The sequence below is a fragment of the Pseudopodoces humilis genome, chromosome 15, assembly GCF_049639895.1.
Source record: "Pseudopodoces humilis isolate 2021_Gansu_Grassland_sample_001 chromosome 15, ASM4963989v1, whole genome shotgun sequence".
Lineage (NCBI taxonomy): Eukaryota > Metazoa > Chordata > Aves > Passeriformes > Paridae > Pseudopodoces > Pseudopodoces humilis.
Window position 1 is genome coordinate 6377990 of NC_142214.1, and position 27426 is coordinate 6405415.

Here is a 27426-nt window from a genome sequence, read left to right on the forward strand (position 1 = left end):
GCCCCTGCAGAGCCCTCAGTGCTGACATTCTTGGTGCTCAACACATGCGCTAGATCATTTTCACAAGCTGTTGTGCATTCCTCTCCAAACACACGTGGGATGCACCGATCACCTCTTTTTCCAAAGGCTAAATCACGTACACAGGACTAAGGCTGGAAGCTGGCAAGAAGAACAACCCTGTCTGCATAGGCAGAGTGCTTCCATGGCAAAAACTCATACTCCCAAAAGTACATATTTTCCCATAAATGGCTAGTCACAAAGAACCACGAGCTGCTGTGGGCATAGGGAGGAGCTCTAATGTCCATTAATGATGAGGAGCAGCTCTGTGACGTGATTGAACTGCAGGATGAAAGTGTGGGTGACTTCACAGCCACTGCAATGTGCACAGATGGTACCTGGGGCCCTCAGCTAGCACACAGGGCTTGGGACTTTCACCTGCCCCCAGCCCTTGGAGGACACAGAGCAACAAAACCCCTTTTTAGCACACTCAGGTTTTCAGCAGCTGCTGAATGTCCAGACCAAGCAGCACACACCTCTGACTCCAGCCTCTCTTGGGCACTGACGGCATCTGACGAGATCTCCTCAACTGTCTGAGGAGATAGAGTGTACTCTAACAACCACATCAACTCCTTTCAAACTATTTTAGAAAATACACAGCTTTAATCACCTGTTTAAACTACATTTCAAAAGCTTTGTCACATATGGCCATAGAAAAGGCTCTCTGAGCCTATCAAAATTTAGAGTATTTTCTGTTGAAATGACCCTGTTTCAGTGTACTGTTACAGCAGATACCAGACACCACCACAGGTCACACTGTAACATTTGCTGTCATCCTGAGTTTGCTTCCATTGAGTATTTGACTTCATATTTCCCATGCTTGGTCCCTCTTAAGAAGGGTTGTTTTGTTGGTATAGAATCCCAATAGGTATTTTCAAGTTCAAGGAAAAGTGAAAAGAAACAAACCCAAGCCCCCACTGTGCAGTCCTCCCCTCTGTACCAATACTGAGGCTGTGCTTTTTTCAGCAGGCCTCTATCAAGGAGAGATGAAAGGCAGAGTTCAGGACCAGGTCTGAAATCTGGACTTAATCCAACAGCACTAAATCTCTGGCTGCAATGATGTTACATTGCAGTGAGACAGGAGGGTGGAACCTGGAGGGAAATTATTACCAGCGCTTGAAAGTTTCCCCTGAGTGTGCTTTGGGGCCTCTGTTAGAGTTCTGTAATGGATCTTACCCAGGCTTATTCTCTGTCACTGTACAGGACAAATCACTGCTGCTTCAGTGTTTCTGCTGGAGTAGTTTGCATGAAGAAGACTTCAACATCAGCTTCACAAAGCAGAATTCTTGGGTGACCTGGCCTTTGCTCGGAGAAAAAAGGAAGTCACAGGTCTCCTGCACCCAGGGAACTCCTGCCTTTCAGCTGCCTCAACAAGACCCAGTGTATGAGAGCAGAGCTGGGAAGGTGCTTTTTCCAGCTGGGAATCAAGCCCTGAGTTCCAGTCTGCTATTCTACCTCTGATTAAACAGTCCCAATGCAAATAGACATTCCTGCCCTTTCAAACCAGCTTTGTGTCAAGCTATTTCCAGGCAGGCAATGACAAGAACAGGCACGGGAAGAGAGTCTTCCTCATGCCATTACTATTAAAGATCTAAAGACCTGTTCTCCAGCTCTTTCCCTTTCCGGTTCCTCCCAAATCTCTGCAAAACTGTTTAGAAAATACAACTTTGCTAATCCAGAGGCTTTCTCCTCTGAGTCTGCAGGACTCTGAAACAGAAGCAAGGCAAAACCTAATTATGACACTGATTAAATCATGGCCCATTGTTGCTGGGTTTACTCATGTGATTAAAGTTTCATTGAAATAGGAGAACAGGGGGCAACCAAGGAGTTACCCCACCAATTTCAGTGGATTGTGGATTTTTACGTGGGTGTTTACAACCAAATGATGGTTTAACCCCACTGGAACTGGCTGGCCTTGTATGCATGGAAATGCAGAAGATGAGACAAAAGAAGCAACACCTTGGCCAAATAACTTTGGCCAAAACAGGAGCGAGGTGTTTCCTAATCCTGCAGCAAGACACGCTCTGTGTTTGTACTGCAAACAGGAGCACAGCCCCGAGCTGGGGGGAGAGGAAGGGTGTACCTGAGGGAGAACCTGAGTATGTTGTAAATACATTTTTTTGCCTGACCTAGCAGCAAAACTATGTGTCACCCCACTCTAATGAGTACTAGGCAGGCAGTGAGGGAACATATTGCTAATTGGGAGAAAAAGTCTTTACAAAGCAGCAAGTCAGCCATGAGAGGTAAGGGTCCTCAGGCTGAGAGCAAGAAAGGGCAATGACTGGCACCAGTGGCATGGGAAATGCATACTTGATGTGGGGGTTCAGAGGACTGTGGCAAGAAATCTGTTATGAAACTGACTTTTTGCCCAGAAGGAGGAAAGAAAAAGGAGCATCTGCCATTTAGAAGCATATTTCTTTTAGTACCCCTCATGATCTTCAGACATGCTCAATCATTGTGTAGAAACCCTGATGGTATTTTCAGCCCAGAATAAGGCTACGACACACAAAGGAACCAGGCAAACAGGATGCCAGCAAGCCTTGCTAAAGGAAACACCATGTAAATCAGGGAGAGGAGGTCACAATGACTATAGGATGTATTACTTCTGTAGCAGGGGCCAGCTCAGCCTTTGGCTTGAGAACAAGAATAAGCCTGGGCAGCTGTGTTAAATGACGTTGTGTAGGGAGGATGTCATGGGCTGGCCTTCACACATCAAAGGTTACACTCCAAGTCATGGCACAGGAACACAGATTTTTTTTTACAGATCTGACCCATGCTCCAGCTAACCCAGTCTCCTGCTCTCGGATGCAGCCCATGACTTAGTGCTTGAAGGGTTAGGGTTAATTAGAGTTTGAAAAGGAGGGTCCCCCCTGGTTTCAGCTCACTGACAGTATAGACCCAGATTTGCTGAAGTTTCTTAGCTAGTTCCCACATTTGTTCATCTAATCAGGGCCACTGGACATCAGAGAATTACATGCACAGGTAGCAGTGTCAGCAGCATGGCAATCCCTGAGTCATGCTGTGTGTTTGCAGCACTGTAGTGTGGAAAACAAACCCAGGAGCACAGTGGAATCAGTTGACCCTGTGTGTTGGTAAACTCTTTCACATAGTTTATCTTCACTATCAAGTAATAACTCTAAAGAATAAAACAAGAGATTCCTATTAGTTGGTAATTTTTTTCCTTCTGTTCAGCCCTGGTCTGTCTGAGTGGCTCTGTCAGAGAGAGACCTCAGAGCTGCTGCTCCCACAACAGCGTCATGGAGATCTGACAGCAGCAAAGTTTCCAGCCCTGTCCCATAAACAAGCAGAGTTTTCCAAGCCCTTTCCTGCTTGCACTATGTTCTGAAACAAATCCATGACCAGCAAAGGAAACAATTGCATTGGAGTGGAATCCCTTGGCTTATTTTTCATTTTCTAATATAGGTGGAGCCAGAGGTGTGGAACTGGGTCCCTCTATGATGCCTCCCATGGGATAATGCGCTGTTTGCATTTGTCCAAAGCATTTGGAATAACAGCTGTCAAGGAATTTATTTTGAATGCCCTTTTGAAAAGAAATTCCAAACTGTTGGGGTTTTATTTTTTTGAGGGTGCTGAGTTCTTTTTTTAATAAGTTTTTTTAACTCTAAGAGCTACAGTTGTGACAAATTGGTTTTGATCTATTTACTGATGGGTTTACCTGCTAGAAAAGGCTGTTTCAGTGGAGCAGTGACATTCAGGGCCCCTTTGAAAGACACCAGGGACCTAAAGACCATTGATGCTGTCAAATTTCCAAGACTGAATTCCTCCCTATAATATCCAGGCTTGCAGCCAACTTAGCTGGCTTGGAGCAGTTGTAGCTTTAAAACATGCTTGATGTGTATTCAGATTTCAAAAAGGAAAAAAAAAACAAACCAAGCATTGCAGTGATTCAGAAAGATACACAGATGATGGAGTGGAGCAACAAAGTCAAAGGCAAAGCCAACACAAGCAGAGATGACCTTTCTAAATTCCACAGCACTAATTCTGCTCCTTGGAAAGAGTGCCTGAGCATTTGTACCCCAGCCCAATACAACTATTTCCTTTCTCCATATCTGATTCCCTACATGGCTGCTGTGATACCATAAAAAAACTAGTTTGAAAACACAGTGGGCTATTTATGATTTCTTTTATGTGAAGACTCACTGTTCTTTCAAAACTGATCATTCATGGATGTTTCTTAGGCAGGAGGCAAAGAGGAGGGAGGATGATTCTCTGTTTAAGTTTGCTCAAAAATTTAGGAGAAATGTTCCCAATGTTCTTGGTACATTTTTGTGACCTATGGCACACAGATCTCCTGAATCCCCTTGCCCATGCAGTGGAGATAAAGGAACACAGCTGAAATCCACCCAGCTACCACTAATAATGTAATTATTACTGTATTATTTTACATGTCATAATCTTAGAGATTCTAAAGCATTTTTATTTAGTGTAATGAGTGTTGTTAAACTCAGAATTCAGAGGAACTTACAACTGCAGAGGAAACCTTTATTGCTCATAGATTAAGAAAGAGGTACTTTGGAAAGAAAAGATCAAGAAATTTTATCTATGGGAATCCTTTGGAAAAGGCTGTGCCATTTTAGTTATTGTATTGTTGCTACAACAGTAAGCACAACCATATTGAGACTGTGGACACTAGACATGGAAAAATATGGATGAAAAGCACTAACAAGCATTAGTCTTGACTGCAGCCTTAAATTAGTCTGTCCCAGTGGTACCTTTTTGCTTACAGGAAATGGCTCCTGAGGTATTTCCCAGGAGAATGAGAGCTGATGGGGAGGGACTGCATATTTTGGAATACTCCATGAATGTGTGTGGGGAGGCGAGGGGGGGGATAGGCGGGGAGGAGGAAGGGAAGGAGGGGACTGCTTTATTTTGTCTTTTTAAAGGCAAATCACATTTATAGGGGGGAGGGGGCTACTCTTTCATTTTCCAAAAATGTCTCTTATGTATCTTACATTCAAAAGTACTTGTAAGGGTTGTTTAGAGACAGAGGAGATGTCATTCCCGAAATTTCACAACTTGTCAAATCTTGTATGCAGAGAAGAAACAAAGCTCAGACCATGGAGTACCAGATGGCAAGTACAGTATTCTTCACATTTCTTCATAGATTTAAAAATCTTTTGACCTTCCAAGACAGTCTGTGTGACTGAGATGTGATACACTCTTGTTTTCTAAAGACTTCCATTTATTTAACACTTTAAGTAGTTTGCAGAACTGAACCTGTGACGTAAAAGAGATCAAGATAGCTTAACGTGGATTAGAGTACATTTTTCTCATGTAATATATCCCTTTCAGCACATCTCCAGAGAGGATTTTATAGCACAGATATTTCTCAAAGTGACAGAACTGTGAAAGTGTGTGCCCTTGGTACGTGTTTACCTTGGAATAGTCTCTCAAGAGGCTTCTTTCTCAACACAAACAGACTTCTCCATAGACACAAATTTTCCCTGCAGTGCAGACAGAAAACTTTCTAAAGGAAACTTCCTACACAACAACAACTGAAACCCACAAATGGGTTTGGGAGGGGACGAGGGGGCAGAAGAAGAATGCACTTGGGCCCCTATTGCTTTTCCTGCCTTCTCTATGATAAATGGTACGAGAAGCCCCAGCCTGGCAGACAGCCCCCGGGCAGAGCCCACTCTAGGCAGCACCAGAAATGGAGCACAGCAGGAGCCCGGGCCAGTCTCTGAGGGCCGTCACACCCCGCTCTGCGCTCTCTGGTATGACAAAAATCCCCACGAGAGGAGCCTTAAGAGTCCTAGAGTACGAAACAGAGTGTTCAGGTGCCCTGGCGTGCAGGAGAAGCGACCCTCCAGGACACACGTGCCCGGCTGTCGCGGCTCCCGTCACTTCTCGGCTCTCCCACCGCGTTTGCCCACGAAATCGATCTCACAGCGTCACTTTCTGGGTCGCTCTTTCTCCGCACCAGCTCCGGGCTCCTGGGCATCGCGGCCACCGCCAGCTGGGGCAGAGGCAGCTCCGGGGCGGCCCCAGAAGCCCTTCCCGTGCCCGAAGGGGCTCCCGCGGGCCCCCGGGGCTCGGCTGTCCGGCCGCCAGGGCCGCGCTCGGGGCGGGGGCGCAGCGGCCCCGCCCGGCCCGGTCCCGCCCGGCCCCGCTCCGCCCCGCCCGCCCCCGCCCGCCGCCGCCGCTCCGGGACCGAGCGCTGGGGCCGCCGGCAGCCACCGGCCAGCAGCCACCGGGCACCGGCCATGGGCCACCGGGCACCGGCCATGGGCCGCGCCGCGCCGCTGCCGTGGGCATGAGAGCGCGGCCGCGCCCCGAGCTGCGCCGCGGGCTCCGCGCGGAGCCAGGCGAGTACCGAGCGGGGACGGGCCGGCTTCGCCACCGCCGGGGTGGCCGCGCTGCGGGCCGGGGCAGGAGTCCTTCAGCTCTCGGCGCCGGGGCAGCGGGAGGCTCCGCGGGGGCGGGTCGGGGGGCGCTGGACGGGCGGGGGGCGTGTGCGGGGCCGGGGCCGTGCGGGACTCGCGGGGCTCCGGGAGCGCCGGGGCGCTGCGGCCGCTGCTGCGTCCCGCGGCTGAGCCGGGGGAGCTGTCGGGGGTGCGTTCTGCTCGTGTCGGGACAGAGGGACAGGAGGTACCCTGCCATCGCTGCCTCGTCCCTTTACCTCCCCGCAGCAGCTGCTGAGGCAGCTGGCGGCACCGGCTGCGGCCGGACAGGGCGGCCCGGGCTTCACGGAGACGCAGCTGCCCTTGGTGATTTTTCAGCTCAACAGAACAAACGGCAAAATATCGTATTAGCATAAGGTTAGCCTGAAATAATGGAAAATAAGAGAGAAAACTGTAAGCATTTCCCAAAATGCCAGTTTGAAATTCTCAAATGAATCATCCAACACAAACAGTAGCTGAGTGGAACAATTTTCTTTTCAGGGAGTTTCCACTGGAATAAATAGCAAGTTCTGTTTAAAAAAAAAAAAAAAATAAAAATTTGCAGCTAGTTGTAATATTTGTAATGCTTGCCAGGGGCTGGATTGTGCCCATAGTCAGTGAAATCCTTGTGATCCAGAGTGATGGCTCATTGCAGTTTTTGCTGCAAGTTCTTTAAAGCCACTTGTAGTTTTTTCCTATAAGCTCTACCTAAGACACAGGTGGCTGGATTTCCCTTTACCTTCTGATGTTGTTCCATTCTTAGAACATTCCTTAACATTCGTTTCCTAAGCAGACCCCTGCTTTTTGATGCCTTTGTGTCAACCTAGAGTGTTGCTGTGATGTGGCAACTCCACATTATCTGAAAATGATGGAAAATGGGGACCTTTAACAGTGCTTTTGCCTCAGCATCACAGCCAGGGTTTCACTTGCACAGCAGTAGGGCCATGAACATCTGCTCCTGCAGGAGCATGATGCTCTAATAGATTGTATTCCCCAGGTGGACAAAGCAGGATGAGGCACTTCACCTCAGCCTTCCACTGATGCCTTCAAGGACCAGGTCATCAGCTTGTCCAGCATGACTTTCAGCTTATTAAACCACTGGTATTTGATGGGTTATGTACAAATGGGAATATTCCTGGTCATGACACAGCTTCCAGTGCCTCACAGACCTGTCTCACACCCAGTTCCTGGGTAATCTTCCTGGGCCCCTGGGCTGGTGCTTTCCAGTGAACAGCTAAAGAGAAGTAAAGTATTTAGTCTGTGAACCAGAGAGGGGTATTCAGGAGGCTGTCTTGGTAAGCACAGACCTTTTAAACCTATCCCTCGAGCCTTCAGCTGACCAGTTTTCTCCAAGATCTCTGCCTGCACGGGCATTGGTTGTAGCCCATCTATTTATCGCCCTCTAGTGAGGTCTTAAAAAGTAACATAGATTCCTTCCATGAGGAAAATAAATATTAGAGTTTGTCTGTTTAAAAAGATTTAAATTTTCTGGGAGTCAGTGGCCTCAGGGAATCCCTCCCAATCATCATACCACACTTTGGATGGTTGCATAGCCTGATTTTGGATAGGCATGGATACATAATGATTGTGTCTCCCTTGCAGTCTCTGGGTGCTCAGCAAAGGTCTTTGTAACAACAGCATTGGACACTGTTCCTTTTTTTTTTACCTGTCTTTAAGTGCTGTTGCACTTTAGGTTTTGGCTGAACCCACATGCAGATCACTTGTCATGGCTCTGGTCTTGGTGATTGCTTATGCTTCTTGGTGCTCTACCTTCCTTAATTATAATTCAATTGAGCTGGCCCCAGACTTGGGAAGTGGCCTTGTCTTCGAAGAGGAGCTAGCTCCAGGGGCTTGGAACTCTTTTAGGTTGTAACCAGGGGATGTGATTCAATCACCTGTGTAGTCAGACTGGTTTTACTTCACAGGTATGGGAGATGATGAGGAATGTACCATGAATATGGCTTCTCTTAATTAACCTGAAAATGTAGCGGATGCTTATTCTTCATGACCAGTGATGAGGGATCTCAGATCCTCTCTTGCTTGCAATGCGTAAGATTCTTATTTGCAACTCCAATGCAGAGATCCTTGTGGATCCTTTCCTAGTCCCTCGTGGACAGCATTACATCAGCACACCATACTCCATCTTCCTGCCTGCCCCAGGCTCACCACCCCTCTGTCACACCAGCACCCTCCAAAACACCCCCAGATTCCTGTGTTTGTTCTGTTCACCTTCATCCATATACTACTCACCCTCCACTCTTACCAGTGACACCATTCAGATCTTGCTGGAGCAAGAGCTCCCAGCAGATCTGGATACAAACACCTCTGAGAATACCCACAGCAGCACTCAGCCTCTCAGACTGTTGTTCACCTGTGTCCTGCATCACCTGTGTGCAGTCACACCTGTGTCACCCTGCACCTGTCTCAAATGAACACCCTCAGCAGCCTCTGGAGCACAGGCAGCACATGGGCTGCTTGGCAGCACTGCTCAGGGGACATCCCACGATGTCACACGGGGAGCTGGCTCAGGGGACACCTCAGTTCCTGGCCAGGAGCTGGCTCAGGGGACACCCCTCAGTGCCTGGCCAGGAGCTGGCTCAGGGGACACCCCTCAGTGCCTGGCCAGGAGCTGGCTCAGGGGACACCCTGCACTGTCTGACAGTGTCTGCCATGCAGAGGTCACCCGGGGGCTGTGCTGAAGTGTGGTGCTGCGGTGCACACCAAACCACATGGATGGTTTCTCAGCTAAGTCAGGAAATCTACCCTGGCAGCTCCCCACCCCTCTGTGCGCTGCTGGTGAGGGACTGACATCTCCTCAAGGCAGTGGCAGCACTGTGGGTGCTGACATCTAACAGAGCAAACAGAAAGTTTCCTTAACAGTATCTTCTCCACTTCATCCAGAGGCTGGAAGTGTGACAGTCACTGTAGTTTGAAACAAAGCTAAAAAAAACAATAAACCCCGCTTCTTCTATCTTCCACTTCTCTGCATTTCTTCCTGAGGTGTGGGAAGAGGAGCTGGCACAGGGATGGGTGCTCAGTGCCCATGCACTAGGGATCAACCCTTCTTTGCTTGTGCACAGTGCTGCCCTCCTCATGTTCCCACAGAGCAAATGGCAGGACAGATAAGGACATGAAAGTTTCCAAAACCAGGCACCCATAGTTAGCCCCTTGGAAAACAGCTAGGGTGGAGCCCAGTTTGTGGCATGTGAGAGAGAAACTAAAGCAAAACAGGATGTTTTTGTGATTTAAAACTTATATTTCATAATTCCTATTTAAAGGCTTGGTTTGGTTTTGAAGTTGTCTGCTACATTTATTGGGAAATTTATAACCTGAAGAGCTTTGTACATGTATTATGTGTGTATGCAGATGTGTATGTGCACATTTCCTTGTGCAGGCATTGCTCATGAAGAGGCTACTACTCAACCTGAGGAAAATTTCCCTCCTGAAAATTAGTAGAACTAGTAGGTACTAACAGCTAAGTAATGGCAAATATAAATTCTATGTAGCTCTTCTGTAAATCTTGCTTGATAATTTTTTTTTGCTCTGAACACCTCAATATCAGAAAATTTATGTCAAATTATAAAGTGTTTACCAAAGACCTGTGGAAATACTCATGACTGGAGGTATTAGTTTATGCATAAACATGTTAAGCCCAAGTAATGGGAAATGGGGCATAACAGGTGGATTAAGAAGCCTTTGGGGTCATTTGTACCCCACAGTATGTCCTGTATTTAGCCTAGTATCAGCTGATACAGTTTTCACATTGTAGGTGTTAAGGCAAAAGTGAAAAAGAGATCCTGTGAGAAATTCAAGCAGGGAATAAATATATGAATAGAATAATTGTCTTTAAATTGAATGTTTCTTGAAGTTTTCCATCACCTGCCCCTTCAGGCTGTACTGGAAATGGAGGCACAGAGAACAATATCTCCAAAAAGCCCCATGACCACTCTCCAGGTGCTCCTGGGGGCAGGCGAACCTCCATCCCTCTGTACTGCCCCTCTGTCACACAGATCCAACCCCCACAACCCCATCCTGTGCCCTTGCATGGGGCATGAGGGGTCACTACTCTGCTTTAGCCTTACTCTGTTTGCCAGGGGATGATATATCCACTCTCACCACCCCCATCCCCTGCAGAACACTGGCATTTTATTACTGCCTTCAAGGGAACAAGATTTTCTGCCTTTGTTGTTTCTTTTCCTTGGCTCATCTCTGAGTTTCTGCAGTGGCTTGCAGCAGTTGCTCCTGTGGAATAATTATAACAGCCTTGTGTAAGGAACTTTATGTACATAGTAGTGATTCCACTGTTTGTATTTTTCCACCTCTCATGCCATCAAAGGATGGGATGTGTTTTTTAAGGCCACATAGCCTGACTTGCATTGCTTCATTGCATTCTTTTTGGTAAAAGAATGTGCACATTTCTTTGCTAGCCTTGGCAAACTCTCCCATGGCCTCCAGGTTATTTGATCTTCAAGCTCCTCAACAGCTCTGATCAGCTTCCTTCCCTTTCACAGCCCGCTGGCAGCTCTTCAGGCTGTGTTTTCAAACCTCTCCTTTGCACCTTCTGTTTCACATGGGCTTTGCTGCTCCCTCCTGCCTTTCCTTTCTTGACCTCTTCTCAGCTGCTGAGCTGTGTCACTCTCTTGGCCTCTATCATTGCTCAACCCTTAATGCCTTCCTGCAATTCCAAAAACTGGCAAAAAAGTGTGATTGTTTAAGCCAAAATCTACTTTATTCGCCTAGCTCATGTAACTTTAGACTCACAGCTCCACTGAAATTCATGATGTTTGAATCCTCATTTGAGGCTAGGATGTCTATTTTCCATTTCAATCAACTGCAGAATTCTGTGGAATTAAATCCTGCAGTTCAGCACAAATCTATTCTAGGGTTTGAGAAGTAGTTTGACAGTAAATGCTACTATGAGTGTGCCCACATTGATGCTGACAGGCAGATGAGCAAGCAGCAGAAGGAGGAAAATGCCTTTCATGGTGTGAGTGCTAGCAGAGATGCTGTTGATTAACCCATTTTTCAGCCAGCCCTGCAAATACCATTTAACAACTGCCGAGTCCGTACAATGCTAACGGGGTGCTTATAAGGCATAAAGGGATTAATGTTCCACTCTAATGAAATCCAGATGTACAGAGCTGCCTCTTCTCAAAGTCCTTTCCCTGGCCAAGCTGCAAATAAAATGATTTAATCATTGTAAACAGAGGAGAAGCACCATCACTCAAGATGAAGCCACATTCACTCAGTCCTTAAGCTCAAGCTGCTGGCAGTGGCCTGGTGGAGGGGCCAGGGTCACCCACTGACCCTCTGCCTGCAGGAGCATCAGTCATGTGGGGGGAACTTGGGACCTTCCCTGGGGAGCACAATTTGTACAAGTTTGCATTAGGGCTGGGGGAAGCTGGCTTGAAACCAGCCTCCTTCTATCCCTGAGCAAAGCCCAAGGCAGTTCTGAGCATGGTGGGTCTCTGGTCACTCTCCCAGGGCTGTTGTGGGCCACTGGCACCTCAGCCTTGCCCTGGGTTTGTGTCTGGGAGAGGTGAGGATTTGTACCAGTGTCAAGTGGAGCTGCACTGTCTGCTCAGGAGACCTGGAGCATTTCTGCCTTGTAAACTGTTGTGGTTTGCACTTTCTCTTCCTTGTGCAGTTTATATTTTCCTTTGTCACACGCCAGACCTGGGTAGTCTGCATTTCAAGCCCTCAGAGTTAATCTGGGCCCAGTAGGGTCTGGACCACCATACTCATGCTCAGAAGCCCTGCATGGAAAGGCTGAAGTAATTCTGCAGCTGAGCAGATCCAGCTGTCTATGAGCTTTTAATTTTTAATATGGCAGGAGGAGGGGTTTTGAACCAAGAGGCAGGGAGAAAAGGAGTTATTTAAAAGAGACTAAGGAATGTGTTACATTTTTCTGTTCATCAGGTTTGGCTGCTCTGCAAGTTTTTCATTTTGCCAAAGCTCAATTCAGTGGACTGTTTATTTGCTTTTTTAAAGAAAGAACACGATTCTTAATCTACTTTGGCCTCATTGATGAATTTTTATGTTGTGAAACCCAGCAAGTTCCCTTCCAATGTTATGTATGTACAACTTCATAACAGAAACTTCTACCCCTCAGTACCAACCTAAATTAAATGGTCCAGAGGGTTTTATAAAAGTGTGCTCCCTCTGATTTCCCATGTGAGTGGTATCTGTACCTTTTGATCACTGATGTCATGCTCATTGTCATAGTATGCCTCAGCTTAAGGCCAGAGACCATATATGTGTGTGGAGTTGTGTAGAGGTTTTCTTCAGAGCTAGAGAGGCAAGAATTCCTTGTGAGATGTTCCTGGGGTGACTTTCATCACTGGTTCAAAGGAAGGAAAGGAATGAGGAAAGAGTCCTGATACAAAATGATATCAAAACACGTAGGGGCAATTTGTTGTGATGGGTTTTCACCATGGGAAGAAGCACTTCAGGAAAATCCCAACAGGTGCCAGCTGTTTGGTCTAATCCATTGTCAACACATATTTCAAATTTACATCAGAATTGCAACAAAACTGTCTGGACCTCCAAGAAAAGGTGAAGAAATTTTGCAAAACAAGGTTTTCTCCCCGCTTTCAACCTCCTGTGCCAGTACTAGAAGGGCGAAGGAAGTGCTTCCTCTAGCAGCTGTTCATATTTTGCCAGGCCAAATGCTTAATGTTCAGAAGTATTTCTGAATCAACATCAATATTTATTGATCTCTTCAGTTTCCATCAATTAGTGATTTGCTGTGCTGTGCTAGTGACAGAGAAGAGACTTGCATTTGTGTTGTTCAAAGTTTTTCAAATTGATATTGATTCAAGAAACACTTTGATTGTGTATCCTTTGGATGTTCAGGGCCTATTCCTGTTGCAGGTGATGACTAAGAATTATCCTCACCAGCAGTAAGCATTTTTCATGCAGTTTTGGTTTTTTTTGTTGTCCCAGAATACATAAACACCCCTCTCCTGCTGAACATTAAGATTTACAGAGAAAAAACTACCTGTGAAATTTAAAGTTCTCAGCAGTCTGCCTGTAATTTTCAGAGATTCTGTCCACCAACACTGTATCAGGGTTGAGGCTTGGAAATAGCAGGGTATTTTTTTATTCTTGAATTCATCAGTTTTCACCTCTCTGTCTGGTTCTGGGACCTCATGAGGGAGAACAGAGCACCATGTTTTTTAAAGAGGCACAGTTGATGGATGAGAGCTGTGGTTTGCCTTCTTGCTTAAAGCTTTTGGGCCCCTTTTCAGGTGCCTGTCTTTGAGTGACAGCTGAGAGTTTTGCTCTGCTTTGGGACCCTGAGTAGTGCTGTGGGACCGAATATTTGTGCTGTTCTCCAGGCATGGGCATTGCTGGTGGAGGACAAGGCAAAGCTGTGCTCAGTAGCCAGAAACACAGCCCCAAGCCCTGACAAGTTCCAAGTGTTCTTATTTGGGTTCCAGCCCAGTGCCATTTAAGAATATCCCCATTACATCAGCTGCTCAGAGGGACCTGCTTCAGTCAGGAAGACTGGTGCTCTGCGTGGTGACAGTCCCCTCCATGCTTTGCAGGACATCCTCCCTTATTGCCATCCACTGTTGGCATTGCTCCAGACTCCAAGGAAGGCACGAGTAATCCATGGGAGCAGGGAAAAAATATGGCATGGAATAGATTAGTGTGAATTAAGCTAATCCCCAGCCACCTCCCTTTCCACCTCCAAGTGGAAAACCCACTTGGCCCTTGGCAGACAAGAACTGTTTCTCCCAGTCCTGCTTATATGGGACACTTTAAAATAAACCAGCAGGGTTCCATTTCTTGGAAGGAAAAGGAAATATTTCAAAGTGTGTCCTTGCAAAATGATTTACTGCCACCAGACTGCATATTTTAAGAAATTATTTTGTTTGTTTGGAACTGTATATTAGCAGTAAGGGAGAGGGAATCAGTTAGTGAAACATGACAGGAAGATGAAGTTATGTAAAATGGTTCAGATAAGTATTTACACCCAAGTTTCTTAGCTCTGAGTTCACATCAAACTATGGTTCATACAGAGCATGCTTTTGGTGGGTCTGCTCCATTTTGGAGCCTTCTCCCTTCTCCCTGTCAGGTCATGCTGGCCTGCCTGGCTGGCAGTGAGCTGGAAGGAAGCTGGTTAGCAATGCCTAGTCATGACCACTATCATGGGAGTGTATCTCTGCTATATATGGCATCTTCACAGAATCACAGAATGGTTCAGGCTGGAGGGAACCACATTGGGTCACCTAGAGCAGGTCCATCCTCCCTGTTCAAGCAGGGTCATCCCAGAACACAATGCACAGGATTGTGTGCAGGCAGTTCTGGAATATCTCCAGAGAGGGGGACTCCACACCCTCTCTGGGCAATCAGTTCCAGTGCACACAGAACCTGCACAGCAAAGTTCTTCCTCATGTTCAGATGGAACCTCCTGTCTTCCAGTTTCTGCCCATTGCCTCTTGTCCTTCTGCTCAGCACCACTGAGCAGAGCCTGGCTCCAGCCTCTGACACCGTCCCTTCAGATACTGATAGACATTGATGAGATCACCTCTCAGTTGTCTCTTCTCAAGGCTGATCAAGCCCAGCTCCCTCAGCCAGTCCTTGTAAATGAGATGATCCAATCTTCTTCCCCTGGCTGAAAACTGTGCAAAGAGAGGGGAACCAGTGTAGAAAACAAATCACAGACCAGACTTTTGTTTTGGTCCTAGAACTCCAAACATTCACCTTTAAGAGACACTTGGAGAAGAAGTGGAGGGGTTTTAATCTTCTAATCTGGGCAGGAAACCAAAGCTGAGAAGAAAACACACCTCTTCTAAGGAGCTGATGGCATGATGTAGGAAGGAGTGTAGCTTTTCAAGGCAGTATCAGCCAAGAGCAGGGTGGCAGACTGGCACAGAACCCTTTTGAGATTCAGGGTAGACAGCTGGCCTGATTCCCAGTGGGTGCCCTGTGATGGATTTCCCATTTGAAGCAAGGGGGAATGGCTGCAAGACAACAGCTGCTGGAGCCCCTGCTAAAACTGTTCCAGCTTGAGGGGTCATGTTCAAACTGAATAGTTTGCTGAGTGGCAGATGAAGTCTGGGAGCAGGAGTGGAGGAGACAGCAGTGGTGTAAATGCACTTTTCCCTAAACTTATTTTAAGTGTAAATCTGCATACGATGGCAAGCCCAGGTTTTTTATCAGTACATGTAACCTAATGCCTGATTCCCTTTTATGAACTGAACAATTTCCCCTTCTGTTTTGTTATCTTTCTCTAATGGCATTTTCTAACTAGCAATGCAGCAGCAGTCTGACATGGATACATGGTAGGAGCATCCAGTGTTCACACAAACAGAGCAGGAGGCAGCAGTGTCCCACATTATCTCATTAAGAGACTTTCACAGGCATGCCTCTGCTAATGTAAACTCATTATCGGATAAAACAGCAGCAGTAGTTTTCACATGGATGGATCCAAGTCCAAGTGATGAATTGTTTCTCTACTCTTAACTGGGTTAAGTATTTTTTTGAATGTTGCCTGAGAACTAAGTGGCCATGTGCTACATTTATACAGTAACTTTTGCCCTGTTCCAGTAGACCACTGACAGCTGTGCTCAGCTGATCAGTAGCAGTGATCTGCTGTCTGCTCTGACACCACACGCTGATACTGTGAGGAGAATGTTTGTAGGAAGATAATGTTTCACAACATCTATGCAAGAATAAGAATAATGTTGATGTTGCAAGCTCTGAACAATCTGTGATGCTCCAAATGATCAAAGACATTGTGGCCCATGTTTTACTCCCTCTGACCATGTCTTTAGCAACATAAGCTTCCCTGACAGATAAGAATGTCACCATGGATTCTGAGTCCACGTTTATAAAATTTGGGGTGGTTTTCTTGAAGAGTATATGATACCCTTTCGTCATCTTTGCAGCTGGGAAGCGAACTGTTTGTCTAACGACGGGAGAGTGACACTGACAGCTTAATGTTCCACATAAAAGATGTAACAGAGCCTGTCAGTTAAGAGCATTGGGAGCAGCAAATTTCCCTTGGAAGTGTGAGCTGGGTGCTGCAGCCCCACCCTGAAACGCTGGGGTTGAAGAAAGCACAGGATGGTTTCAAGCAGTGTATCAATGTTCCTAAAACAGATATTTCAATTTATGTTTTGCAGAAAAATACCCCTGTTATACAATTTTTTTTTTCATTTCTGAATGGCAAGTGAACCAAACAGCATCATTCCAGTGCTACAGGCATTGCAAACTTTGACCAGCTATTGTCAGAAGGAAAATCCACCCTGTGCTTAGCAGATGTCATTATTTTTCAGCTCCATCCCACCTTAACTATCTGGAGAATAACATTCAAGTGCAGAGGTCAGTGGAGGAAAAAAAATAACCACTGCTGCTGGCCAGCTGAGCCGATAGCATAGACCATACATGGATTTGGAATGAAGGGCATCAGACTCACAACCTCCCTGGTGCCAAGAAATACACAGCTAAAATCAGCAGCTCAGAGATGAGTAATGCACAAACATAGTCCAGAGTGTTAGAAGTGTTCAAGCACTTCCAGAGTATGTTGGGTAAATGAGTATCTGTTTCCATGCCACCAAAACAGCACAGAGATCACGCCATGTCCTTCAGCAGTTCTCTGATTCTGTGCCCAGTGAATGAGAGCAGAGCTGACCAACAGGAAAAGCACTCCCTGGCTCCAGTGTGGAGCACAAGGAGGTGCTCTTCATCTAGAAGCAGTGCTCATGGGCAAGGGCTGCCCATCGCTGCTGGCAGCCAGGTGAGCCTGGCTGGGAGCCACCAGCCACCCTCTCGCAGCCCAGCTAGCTCTGCTTGAGCCCAGTCTTGGGCAGGAGAGTGAGGGGCTCCAATATCAGACAGAGGATTTCTAATGCTGCTTCTGTGTAGTGAGATGGGAGGGTTTTTTTGCAAGAAAACCGAAAGACTAGAGCTTAGAAACATGCTGGATTCAGAGTGCATTTACATGGCACTGAGAGAACACTCAAGGTGTTAGGAGATTCTGTCCTGGTCCAGCAGTCCCTTAAGAAAATATCACTTACATGGGCTGGCCCATACACGTTCAAATTGTTTAAAATTGGGTACACAGCTAGGTTCTCTCATGCAGAGAGGGAGCACACAAGCGACTATTTTACTTTGGATGCCTACTGAAACCAAAGACAGAACAATTTACTATTCTTCTATTAAATATGCAAAGTAAGTACATTAAACCTGAAATTGTGCCAATTAGTTTTGTCCAATTCCCTCAGTCGGATCATAGTTTTAGAGTGGCCAAAATGATTGCCTTACCTACAGTAAGGGGATTCTACAATCTCAGTGATGTCCTGCCAAAGAAGTATGACTGGCTAGGATCAAAATGACTGGCTGAGGTCTTGGGAGACAATTTTTTTTTTTGCCTAGAGTCTGTTTGGGATCAGGAGAACTGATGGACAGCATCTGGACCTCTGGACAGCTGATGATTTCAGCACTTTTTTTTTGGAGAGATCAAGTATGGGGAGTACCTTGTGTCCTGTAGTCACAGCATTTCACTGGAAGCTCACAGTGCTGTCTTTGTTAGACTCCCAGGAGTAGTCCAGTGCCTGCTGGAGGTGGTGCTGTAGGACAGGTCCTCAGACAAGGCTGCTTGGAAGGCACTGCTGCCACCATTCAGATACATCTGAAACCTTTCCCTGTGGTCAGAAGAATAAATCCACCAGTTCTGATTCCCTGAAATTTATTCTGAGATAAATGCTCTCCTACACTAAAATTCCATCATGTCTTTAGTATGACTTATACCCTAGAAGAGAGTGGTTTTGAGGTGGCCAAAATGATTGATTTACCTATGGCAAGGTATTGTGTGCCGTGGGATTCTTTGGCACAGAAGATACTGTCACAAGCAAGGGTTTATTACAATGCCATTGAAGCCATTGCTGCAATCTGCAATGCCTCTGGCACAGAGGTGATCAGCTCACCCTGTCTTCATCAGTGAGCTCTGCAGCTGGAGCTGCTGGTGCCTGCCCCCAGGCATCCACACCCATCCTCGCTCCCCACCTTAAGACAGTGCATGACTGATGCTTTGCTACATTACGTTTGCAGGAATGTTTTCTCCTATTAAGGCACCTCCAGAAGCCAGATGTTCTGTTTTAGTAGGGACTTCCTTTTTTTAAAACAAGCATTTCTGAGCTGATGTTATTTTTATTCAGTTCTCCTTGTGAAACTTCCAAAGACAGATTTTTGCTTGGCAGTGTCACAGCAGGATATGAGGGAGAAATTGCCATCTGCCTCTGACTACATATGTACATGCACCCAGAGAACCTACTAAAGGAGTACTACTGATACTGCAAAGCTGAATATTCATATATTTGGAAATTGATTTATTAAATCATACTTGCAGGCCCACTGTAACTTTGTGTTATGTAATCATACATTCTTTTTCACAAGGTCATTTGTGCTTTGGAGGCCTTTGTTGGACCTGATCAGGCATGGAGTCATGAGTCTGTGTTGTAGAAAGCTCTAGCCTGTAGGATTCCCAGGTCCTTGGCTGCAGAAGTCAAAAGGTGTCTTGTAAACTGAATGGGAGATGAGGAGGATGTCCCTTCCCTCCACTCCAGCCTCTGCCACCGATATCCTTTCTGAACAGCATTAAATCACTTCCACCAACTTTTATTTTCTCACACAAACACCTGGAGACAGACTTGTAGCTGTGCTGAGCTCCTGTAGCTCCAGGGAGGGCAAACAGAAGCAATTACTTAAAACCAGCCCCAGCCAGCCTTCCAGTTTGCTCTGAAAAACCAGACACAATGTGGTGAACACTAGTCATGCAAATAGACTGAAATGACCCTGTCCTTCATGTTTCCATCACTGATATGAGGATAATACCTCCCTCTGACATCACAAGAATGGTAATGTTGTCATAAGGTGCTGAGCTGTAACAGCCTTGCATCTCCAGAGATGGGACCAGTGAGCTCACGTGCAGTGAATGTTTTCACTGTTCAGCACAGACCTTGAAAAGTATACAGTTAACAAAAGCAACATACTTCCCCATAAGAGCTCTCCCTCATCAACCAGCAATCATGGTTTCTTTTATTCTTAGAATTTTTCATATTTTGTAACATTCAGAAGTCAAAAGATCAGTAAGTCTCAACATGCTCTGAACTCTGGTACTTAAAGCTGTAACATAGGCAAATGCTGAAATTAGAAATGAGCCACGGGACAGATTTTCCCATGCTTACTAATCAAGAGTCACTGATTTAAGGATTTCTCTCCCAGGCTAAAATCTCTCATCTTTCTCCAGCACAAAATTAATTTAGCAAATAAAAGGAGACCTGTGACCTCTGTATATGTTGACTTGGATAGTTATAATTTCTAACTCTCGGGTCTCACCATTACAGTCACTCCAGTTCTGTGTTACACAAGACTTGGTGGCTGTGGCTGTTAAAAAGGACACATGTTTTGAGGTTAGGCTGCCTAGAGAGGGGGCTAGTAACAACTTGTGAGTATGGAAAATGAAAATAGAGAAAAATCTACTAAAGAACCTCATCCATTCCTCCAACTGATAAAGTGCAACTCCTTAGAGTGTTATATGCTCTTCATCTCTTTGTCTGGTCCAGTGTTAAATTTTATTTCTATACCTTTCCTTAACTAAGTATTCCATGGTATGAGTGTTTGGAAGTTTTTCTTGAACTTCACACTTCGTTTTTTTCCCTGTGTTTATTCATATAATTACTTTGAGTTTGGCTGTATAAACATAAATGTGAGAACTGGCCAGTGTTTTAATGATCAGGAAGGGGAGGGAGGTGTCTGACAGCACATGATCAGTGCTGACATTTCATGACATTTCATGATTATTAGCTAGACAAAAAGAACATTTGTAGAGTGAAATGAGCAGATCTGCTTCCAAGGTGGCCAGGCTAACTTGAACATCTTTTTGTCTTGCAGAAGATGAAGCCTATCGTCCAAAGAAGACGATCTACCTCATCTGCCATTACTAAAGCTCTTGGCAAATCAAAGTCCCATTCCAGGTAGAAAAAATACCTTTCTGACTCCTGTTTCCATCTTTCTGCCTACACAGACTGAAATCACACTGGTTTCAAATTAATTTAACAGTGTTGAGGGCAATTTGGTCCTGCGGCAGGGGCAGGCAGGGGCAGGCGGAGGGGGATGAGGCACCAGACAGACGTGGTGGGTTGCAGGACATGGGATGATGCAGATTTAGCACCCTGGGGAGCATCCTGGCATTCCACCTCAGGGTTTCCCTGTGCAGCCACCCCAAGCTTACTCACTAACAGAGCTCCCTGCAGCCCCTGCTCCACGTGCTGGACTGCCAGTGGGAGGCATAGTCCTGAGAATTGCTTCTGGCTCAGCTATAGGTACACCTGGGCAGGTGAGGGGGCTGGAGCTGCTTCTGGAGATGGAGGGAATGGTGGGAGGCATGCCCAGGCCCTGACAGCCCTGTGCAGGATGGCATCAGCTCAGGACATTTGCCGGAAAAGGCTCCAGACCCAGACGTGCTCCAGGCCAGCCCTGTCAGGGGACAGCAGCTTTCCCTTACTGCCAGCTCAGGTGGAAAGCTGCCTCCATGTCTGCAGCTCCATCGAGTCTGCTGATGCTTTGCTCCTGCAGTGTGAGGCACCAGGAGTGTCAGCAGACAGGGAGCCACATGCCAGACATGCACATCTTCTGCTGAAACACTAAATGTTCTGACTTAGCCCTGAGCACCTCAGTCCAGTGGGAGCTGAGTCCTCCTTGACCTCATCCCCTCCTGCAGCACTGTGTCACTGCTAGAGACAGATAAGGGGATACCATCGTCCTTTCTGCCTTGCTCTGATTGCAGCCGTGTAAATTTCCTGGGGGATTTGTTTAGTTTGATTTTTTCTTTCCTTGTAAGAAACAGAAGATAAAGCAGAACTGATTGACACTTTGATCTGGACCAGCCCTCCCAAAGAATATCCCTTTTGTATCACACCACTGGTGATCGATGCCCAGTACAGTCTGCTTCTCTGGAATGAGGCAGGGGTTTCAGTCTCACAGGATCATTTAATAAGAAGGGCAGGACTGATTTTCACTTGGTTGTCATTTGACAAAGTTATGTGACTTCTTTTTCCTTCCTCCCACCCTCTCTAAATTGCAGTAGGGGAAAAAAAAGTGAGGAAGAGAAAGAAATTCTTGACTTTATTTGGCTGGAGAACCTCCTCGTGAGGGAGGGAAGCTTTAAATGTTTCTTGTGATGGATTGCTATGGAGGGAGCTGGTCCAATGCCATCTTTGCTTAGGCCATGAAAGCATCAGCGAGATTTTTTTGCCAGCCTGACATTGTGTTTATAAAGCTGGGTAATTCTCCAGCTTTAGGAAATCCACTGCTTGGGACTGTAAGATGCTGTTGCTCCCACTGCTCAGCTGATGGACATGGAGAGCTTTAAATATAATATCTGAAGGTGATTAAGCTTCTCATTTACAGCCCCACAGCTGCACAAGTCAAGCATTCACTTGGTGGTGGCTGTGGAGGAGGGAAGAGGGAATTTCTGTTTGCCAGGGTACAGGTGTTCCTGTGACTGGAGGAGGATTTTAGTAAAGCAGCTACTGGCTGGTTTTAACCTCACTCCTGTGAAATCAGCTGAGTTCAGTTATGAGGCCAGTGGAAACCGAGTTAAAACCAACAACGTCAAAAATACTATACTTTCAGCTCATGTTTGTTTTTTATGTGTAGAGTGTTCTCAGACTAGAGAGTAAAGGGTAGAGCAGAATTGCTGAGGGGTGAAGGGAAGACAAGTATCCTTGCCTGCAAGCAAGATACATATTTTTGTCTATGTGTAGAGACAGGAGGATTTCTGTGAAGATTTTTCTGTGTTGGTCTAAGGCCATGTCTCAGAGGTTCACTAAGTCAGGCTCAGGCACATGAACACACTGTGTGAACAGGAACTCTTCCGTGTTCACGCAGCACATCCCACACGCTGAGACCCAGGAATGGCTGTGGGAGCTGCTGTGTGCCAGCTGACCTGAGCCTGGAACAGGGCTGAGGAGGGGCTCTGTGGGTGCTGAGGTGCAAGCGAGGAGATTGCACTTGGCAGAGCTCTTCCAGCTGGTGACAGCGTAGGGAGAGGGTCTGGTTCAATCCCCACGCTGCCTTGTTGCAGTCAACATGCAAAAACCCTCAGGGACTTTTGGAAATGGTGAGCACCTATATGAATCTCAGTGAAAACAAGCTGGATGGCAGCCAAGCAAGCCAGAATCAGATGTCTGGAATTAGATGAGTACATGCAGTTCATTTTCTTTTTGCTTTTTGTCTCATGCTGACAAATTGTTCAGTCTGGATGGAAAACACGCACAGAAAGGGCAGTGAAGCCCAGCTGAGACACACAATGAGCCATGGGTTTTCCATGTTCAAGTCATAGCTCACACACATGTGCAGGTAGTAAGTCTTTTACCTGAGTGAGAAATTACTCAAAAACTACTATTTCAGCAGCTTAATCTCACAAGATTTGGTGTGGGCATTTAGGGAGTTTTCCATCAGTCTGAGGCAGGTAAAGTTAATTGTGCAGGCGAATGCAAACCCTTCTAAGGAAAACTTCTGACAAAGTCTTGTGATTTTTCTTATTCCTCCAGGGAAACTACTCTTTCCTCTTCCCATTCAGACAATGGGCTGCCAAGTGGGGTGTTCAGCAGCCCAGGCTCCACCTTCATCCTGGATGAGCGAGTGCAGTTAACTGTGGGCCTGCAGACCCAGGAAAGACACCTGATTTTGTTCAGTGATGTGCTGGTCATTGCCAAGTCCAAGTAAGAGGAATTCCCACTCGTTCCTTTTCCCCAGTAGGTGCTGTTGAAGCTAGGCTCAGCACCTCAGTGCTGGGATTTTTGGGGCAGTCCTGTGCAGAGCCGGGTGTTGGACTCAATGGTCATGTGGGTACCTTCCAACTCATGAAATTCTATAATACTATGAGGCTCTGATCTAGTTGTGGAGAACCTAGCGGCCTCCAAAACAATGCTTCTTTGGAAATGTGGATCTGAAATGTGGAATTTCCCCCTTCTACCTTCACAAATTATTCTTGGTATTAATGTTTCACTCCATTTGTCTGAAGAAAAAGGTTGTCTAATCAGTTTTGCCCGCTTCCTTATGAGGTTGCTTGAAGATACACCATGAGGGCAGGAGGCAGATGGACAAAACTGACTTTCAGTCTGACTCCTTCTGTCACATATAAATTAAGATCTATCTGCATCTGCATGACTTTAAAGGAGCATGATCAGACTCTGGAGGTCTAAATGTTTTTCTCTGGCCTAAGGAATTAATAATTTCCATTGTAGGTCCTCCTCCAGCCTGAAGCTGAAAAAGCAAGTGCATCTGAGTGAAGTGTGGACTGGCACCTGTCTCAGCGAAGTGACAGAGAAAAAGATGAGTCCCGAGAATTCATTTGTCATTGGCTGGCCTATCACCAACTATGTTGTCACCTTCAGGTATCTTATCAGACATCAGACCTCTCTCTGCATCCCAGTAGCTACTCAGGTCTCCCCTGTGTCAAGTGAAACAATGACTGAGTCTAAAGGGCCCATTTCCTTTTCCATTTCCTTACCCTGAACCCAGGCAACCTGTGCTGGCAGCAGGAGTTCTAGGAACTGCAGACATTGGGAAGGAAACACTAGGAGAAGAAAATAGCAATTAAAGGTCACTGCAAAAATAACAAGGGCCCACAAGATGAGTTAACTCCAACTTCACAGAAAGGGATTTGTCCCTTATCTGAACACTCACCAGTGTGACAGGAAACCTGTTCCAGTTTGTTGCTGGGATTTTTGTGTTATTATTATTTTTGTTACTTGTTAAAATAGAACAGAAGAAGGAAAGGACTGTGCTTTTGTTCCAGGGCTTTGCAGGAAGCAACTTTGACTTACAGCCATATATAAATGAAATTGGGTAGAGTTTCCAAAGGCTGTTACCCATTCAGCACTTGTTTGATGATCTGCCTCCCTTTTTGTCTTCAGCTCAGCTGATGTGAAGGAAAGATGGCTGTCAGCATTACTGTGGTAAGTGACCCTCCTTTCATCCCCCTTCCAGGTGGTTCCTCTACAGGCCTTAGAGAAATTTGCCTGTCAGACTGTGCTCTGATTTTCAGCATGTCTGAGTGCTGTTTGAAAAATCCACCTTTGAAATCTGAATATAAATGCCCCTAGGAGAATACCAAATTGGTGGTAACAGTTGGGAAAAAAGGGGATCCATCAGAAGATGATATTGTTGAAGCATGCTTTTTCCTTTGGAGCTGGAGGTCGACTTTACTAATCACTGTGGAACTGTCACAAGTGATTAGCAAAACATTCTTCAGATGTTTTTTGATTTTAACTAATTTTTTTATTACATTGCATCTAGAGGCTACAGTTTTTTCTTTTTCTTTTATGTTTTATATGTTCCTTCCACTAACACCCAAACAAAAATGTTTATAAAGAGACAGAGGGAAAGAAATCTTCTGATTTGTGGAGAACATAGTGATCTGAGGGAGCACTGGAAGGGTATTATGCAGGACACATCTACCTGCACTGAAGTACTGCATGTGGGGGATTGTTAGCCTTTGTGCTCCAGGTAGATAAAGAAGTCAGTAAGAGCATGTGGCCTCATTATGAACATTACATTAATGTATGTCATAATTAACTTGTATTTATTACAGTGCCAAGGAGGATGTCCCATCCAAATTTTAGGGCCCTTTTCAAATTTGGTTGGGAAATTACATCCTTCCCCTTTTCTTTGACTTTCAGGCATATCAATGAGGTAAAACAAAATGAGTATCTGAAGAATCTGACCCTTCGGATCGTTGTGCTGGATGATGACAACTGTTCTTCTGTAAGTAAAGCTAAGAACCTGCTCATCAGATCGAGACTACACAGGGGTCTGTGGGGTAGGGGAAGGAATGCAGGGCTGTGCTGGTATTCCAGTTTCAAGTTCAAGTCCCAGCTTAAAAGATTTAGAAGTTGTGCATCTAGGCATCTACATACTTCCCACTTGGAAGCCCACTTGGAGAGTCTTGGTTTGAGAAATGAGGTAGCCAGACCCTTACCAAACAGCACTTAATTCTCAGGATTATTGTTTTCCTCTGACTTCTTTTCTCTTTTTCTTTTGCTTCAGAATTAATTACAGTTTGTGGCTGAGTGCCACAGTCAATTCCTCTTTCCAGTGCTATGAATTGAGGATATTGATCATGGAGTCACATAGTGTGTTGACCTGAACTAATTTACTGGAATGTGTCCCTGTCTAGCATACTTTTCTTGGCTTCATGCCAAGTTTGGTGGGTCACATTTGCCTCCTGGACATTCTTCCCTCAAAGAGTGACCCCTGACACTCATGGTGGATGAGCATTGCCATGTTCCATGTTCACTCTTTAGAGTGACAGTGGCACTATAATCAGCCAAACACTGATGGGATCAAACACAGCACCCAAGCACCACCCACCTCCTGTGATTTCTGCTGGATGAAATCTTTGGATGGTATAATCCATGACAGAAGAAGGAGTGGAGAAGAGCTTTCATGTTGTATAGCCATCATCCTTTCTGATGTAGTTCAAATTTGTACAGCTCATCCAACCATGAACATTTAGTAAAGACAGTCATTAGACAGAGATGTGACATTTTCTCCAGATTTTGAAGCTATAAGAAACTGCAACCAAACTTCTCACCTTTGTCTGAGCTTCCTGTATTTTCTCTGTTTGCCTTTCTAGACTACTGCAGTCAACGTGTCCAATGTGGAAACTGCAGAGAGTGTGATGAAGAAGACCCTTCTACAGCTTGGGCTCCTTGTAAGTGACAGGTGACAGATTTTAGCTAAGGATGCTGGCAACATCTGGTTGACAGGACATTGTGGGTGTGGATAAGTGTAGATTTGCTGTCTGTTGCTTTCTGAGTGGAGGGCAACCTCATGGAGCCTCACTCTGGCCCCTCTCAATTAACATTTTTTCTGTTCTCTATTCCTCACCCAACAGGACAAGACCAGTGAACACCACCTCTGGGTGGTCTCAGGAAAAGATGAGCCTGCTTACCCTCTCATTGGTAAGAGCCCACCCATATTGAGCATCATTTTGGTGCTTAATTCTGGCACCAGAGGAACAACTGATTAATTATATTAGTGTGTGTGGCAGAGAAACATCACAAACATTGCACTTTTCACTTAAAAAGTAAGAGTAGGGACACTGTTGCTGATGTAAGATGTGACATCAAGTTGCTGTGAGATGTCACTTGGCTTTTATTGTCTTAGCATTCACATTTAATCAAAGCATGATGATATCTTTCATAAACTGCACTTACCTCCCTTTTCCAAGCAAATCTGTGCATTTCTGGGTGGGAGCCCATCACACTTTTCAGCAGATGCTCCAAATGAATAGCAGATCTTTAGGCTGACCCAAAGACATACCTTCTTTGCAGCAGATGTGATGCAGGGGTAGGACATGTCTCAAAGCCTAATTCAATCCCTCTGGCTGCTGGTATGAGCTTCCAGGGCTACAGGCTTGGAGGCTGATCATACTCTCCTGCTCAGCTTTGCAGGCATCTCCTCACGGGCAGAGCAGGAGGTCAGGGGCAGCCTCAGCCCACCTTCACTGTCTGACAGAGGTGTCCACTGACCTCTGCCAGACAGAGCATCTCCTGACACTCCCCAGGCCCTTTGCCTTTGGGCTCTGTCAGAACCAAACCAGTTGCTGCAGTCAGGTGGTCATTCAGCAAGAGTGTGTTAGATCTAGAGGAAAGCACTTTGGCAATTGAAAGAAGCAGATTTTTTGAAGGTCTGTTGGTGACATATAGACCTCTAGTTAGGAAGCTAACATGTTTATCCTACTTTTTCAGTACTTAATTAGTTTTCATTGCATTTCAGTTCACAAATAATGAAATTGCCTTCCACACAAATCGTTGTATCATATTGAAAACCCACTTTGTTGCATATGGGTTGTTATCTTAATCCAATACTAAATAGACCTCGTGAGCATATGTGGGCCACTTGCATCAATGCCTTTGCAGGCTGTTTATTTGAAAAATTT

General features: G+C 45.8%; 1 protein-coding gene across 2 annotated transcripts in view; it reads left to right on the forward strand.

Moving 5' to 3' along the window:
• The first annotated feature begins 6258 nt into the window (after window positions 1-6258).
• Window positions 6259-27426, forward strand: part of LOC102104106 (rho GTPase-activating protein 20-like) — a 30489-nt gene continuing 9321 nt past the window's right edge. For both annotated transcript variants that reach the window (XM_005526248.3, XM_014255378.2), the window contains exons 1-8: window positions 6259-6386; window positions 20367-20449; window positions 23030-23200; window positions 23726-23875; window positions 24398-24439; window positions 25163-25247; window positions 26119-26196; window positions 26380-26446. In XM_005526248.3, the coding sequence (XP_005526305.2) occupies window positions 20370-20449; window positions 23030-23200; window positions 23726-23875; window positions 24398-24439; window positions 25163-25247; window positions 26119-26196; window positions 26380-26446 (673 nt within the window). In that variant the 5' untranslated portion in view covers window positions 6259-6386; window positions 20367-20369. The remainder of the gene's footprint in view (window positions 6387-20366; window positions 20450-23029; window positions 23201-23725; window positions 23876-24397; window positions 24440-25162; window positions 25248-26118; window positions 26197-26379; window positions 26447-27426) is intronic.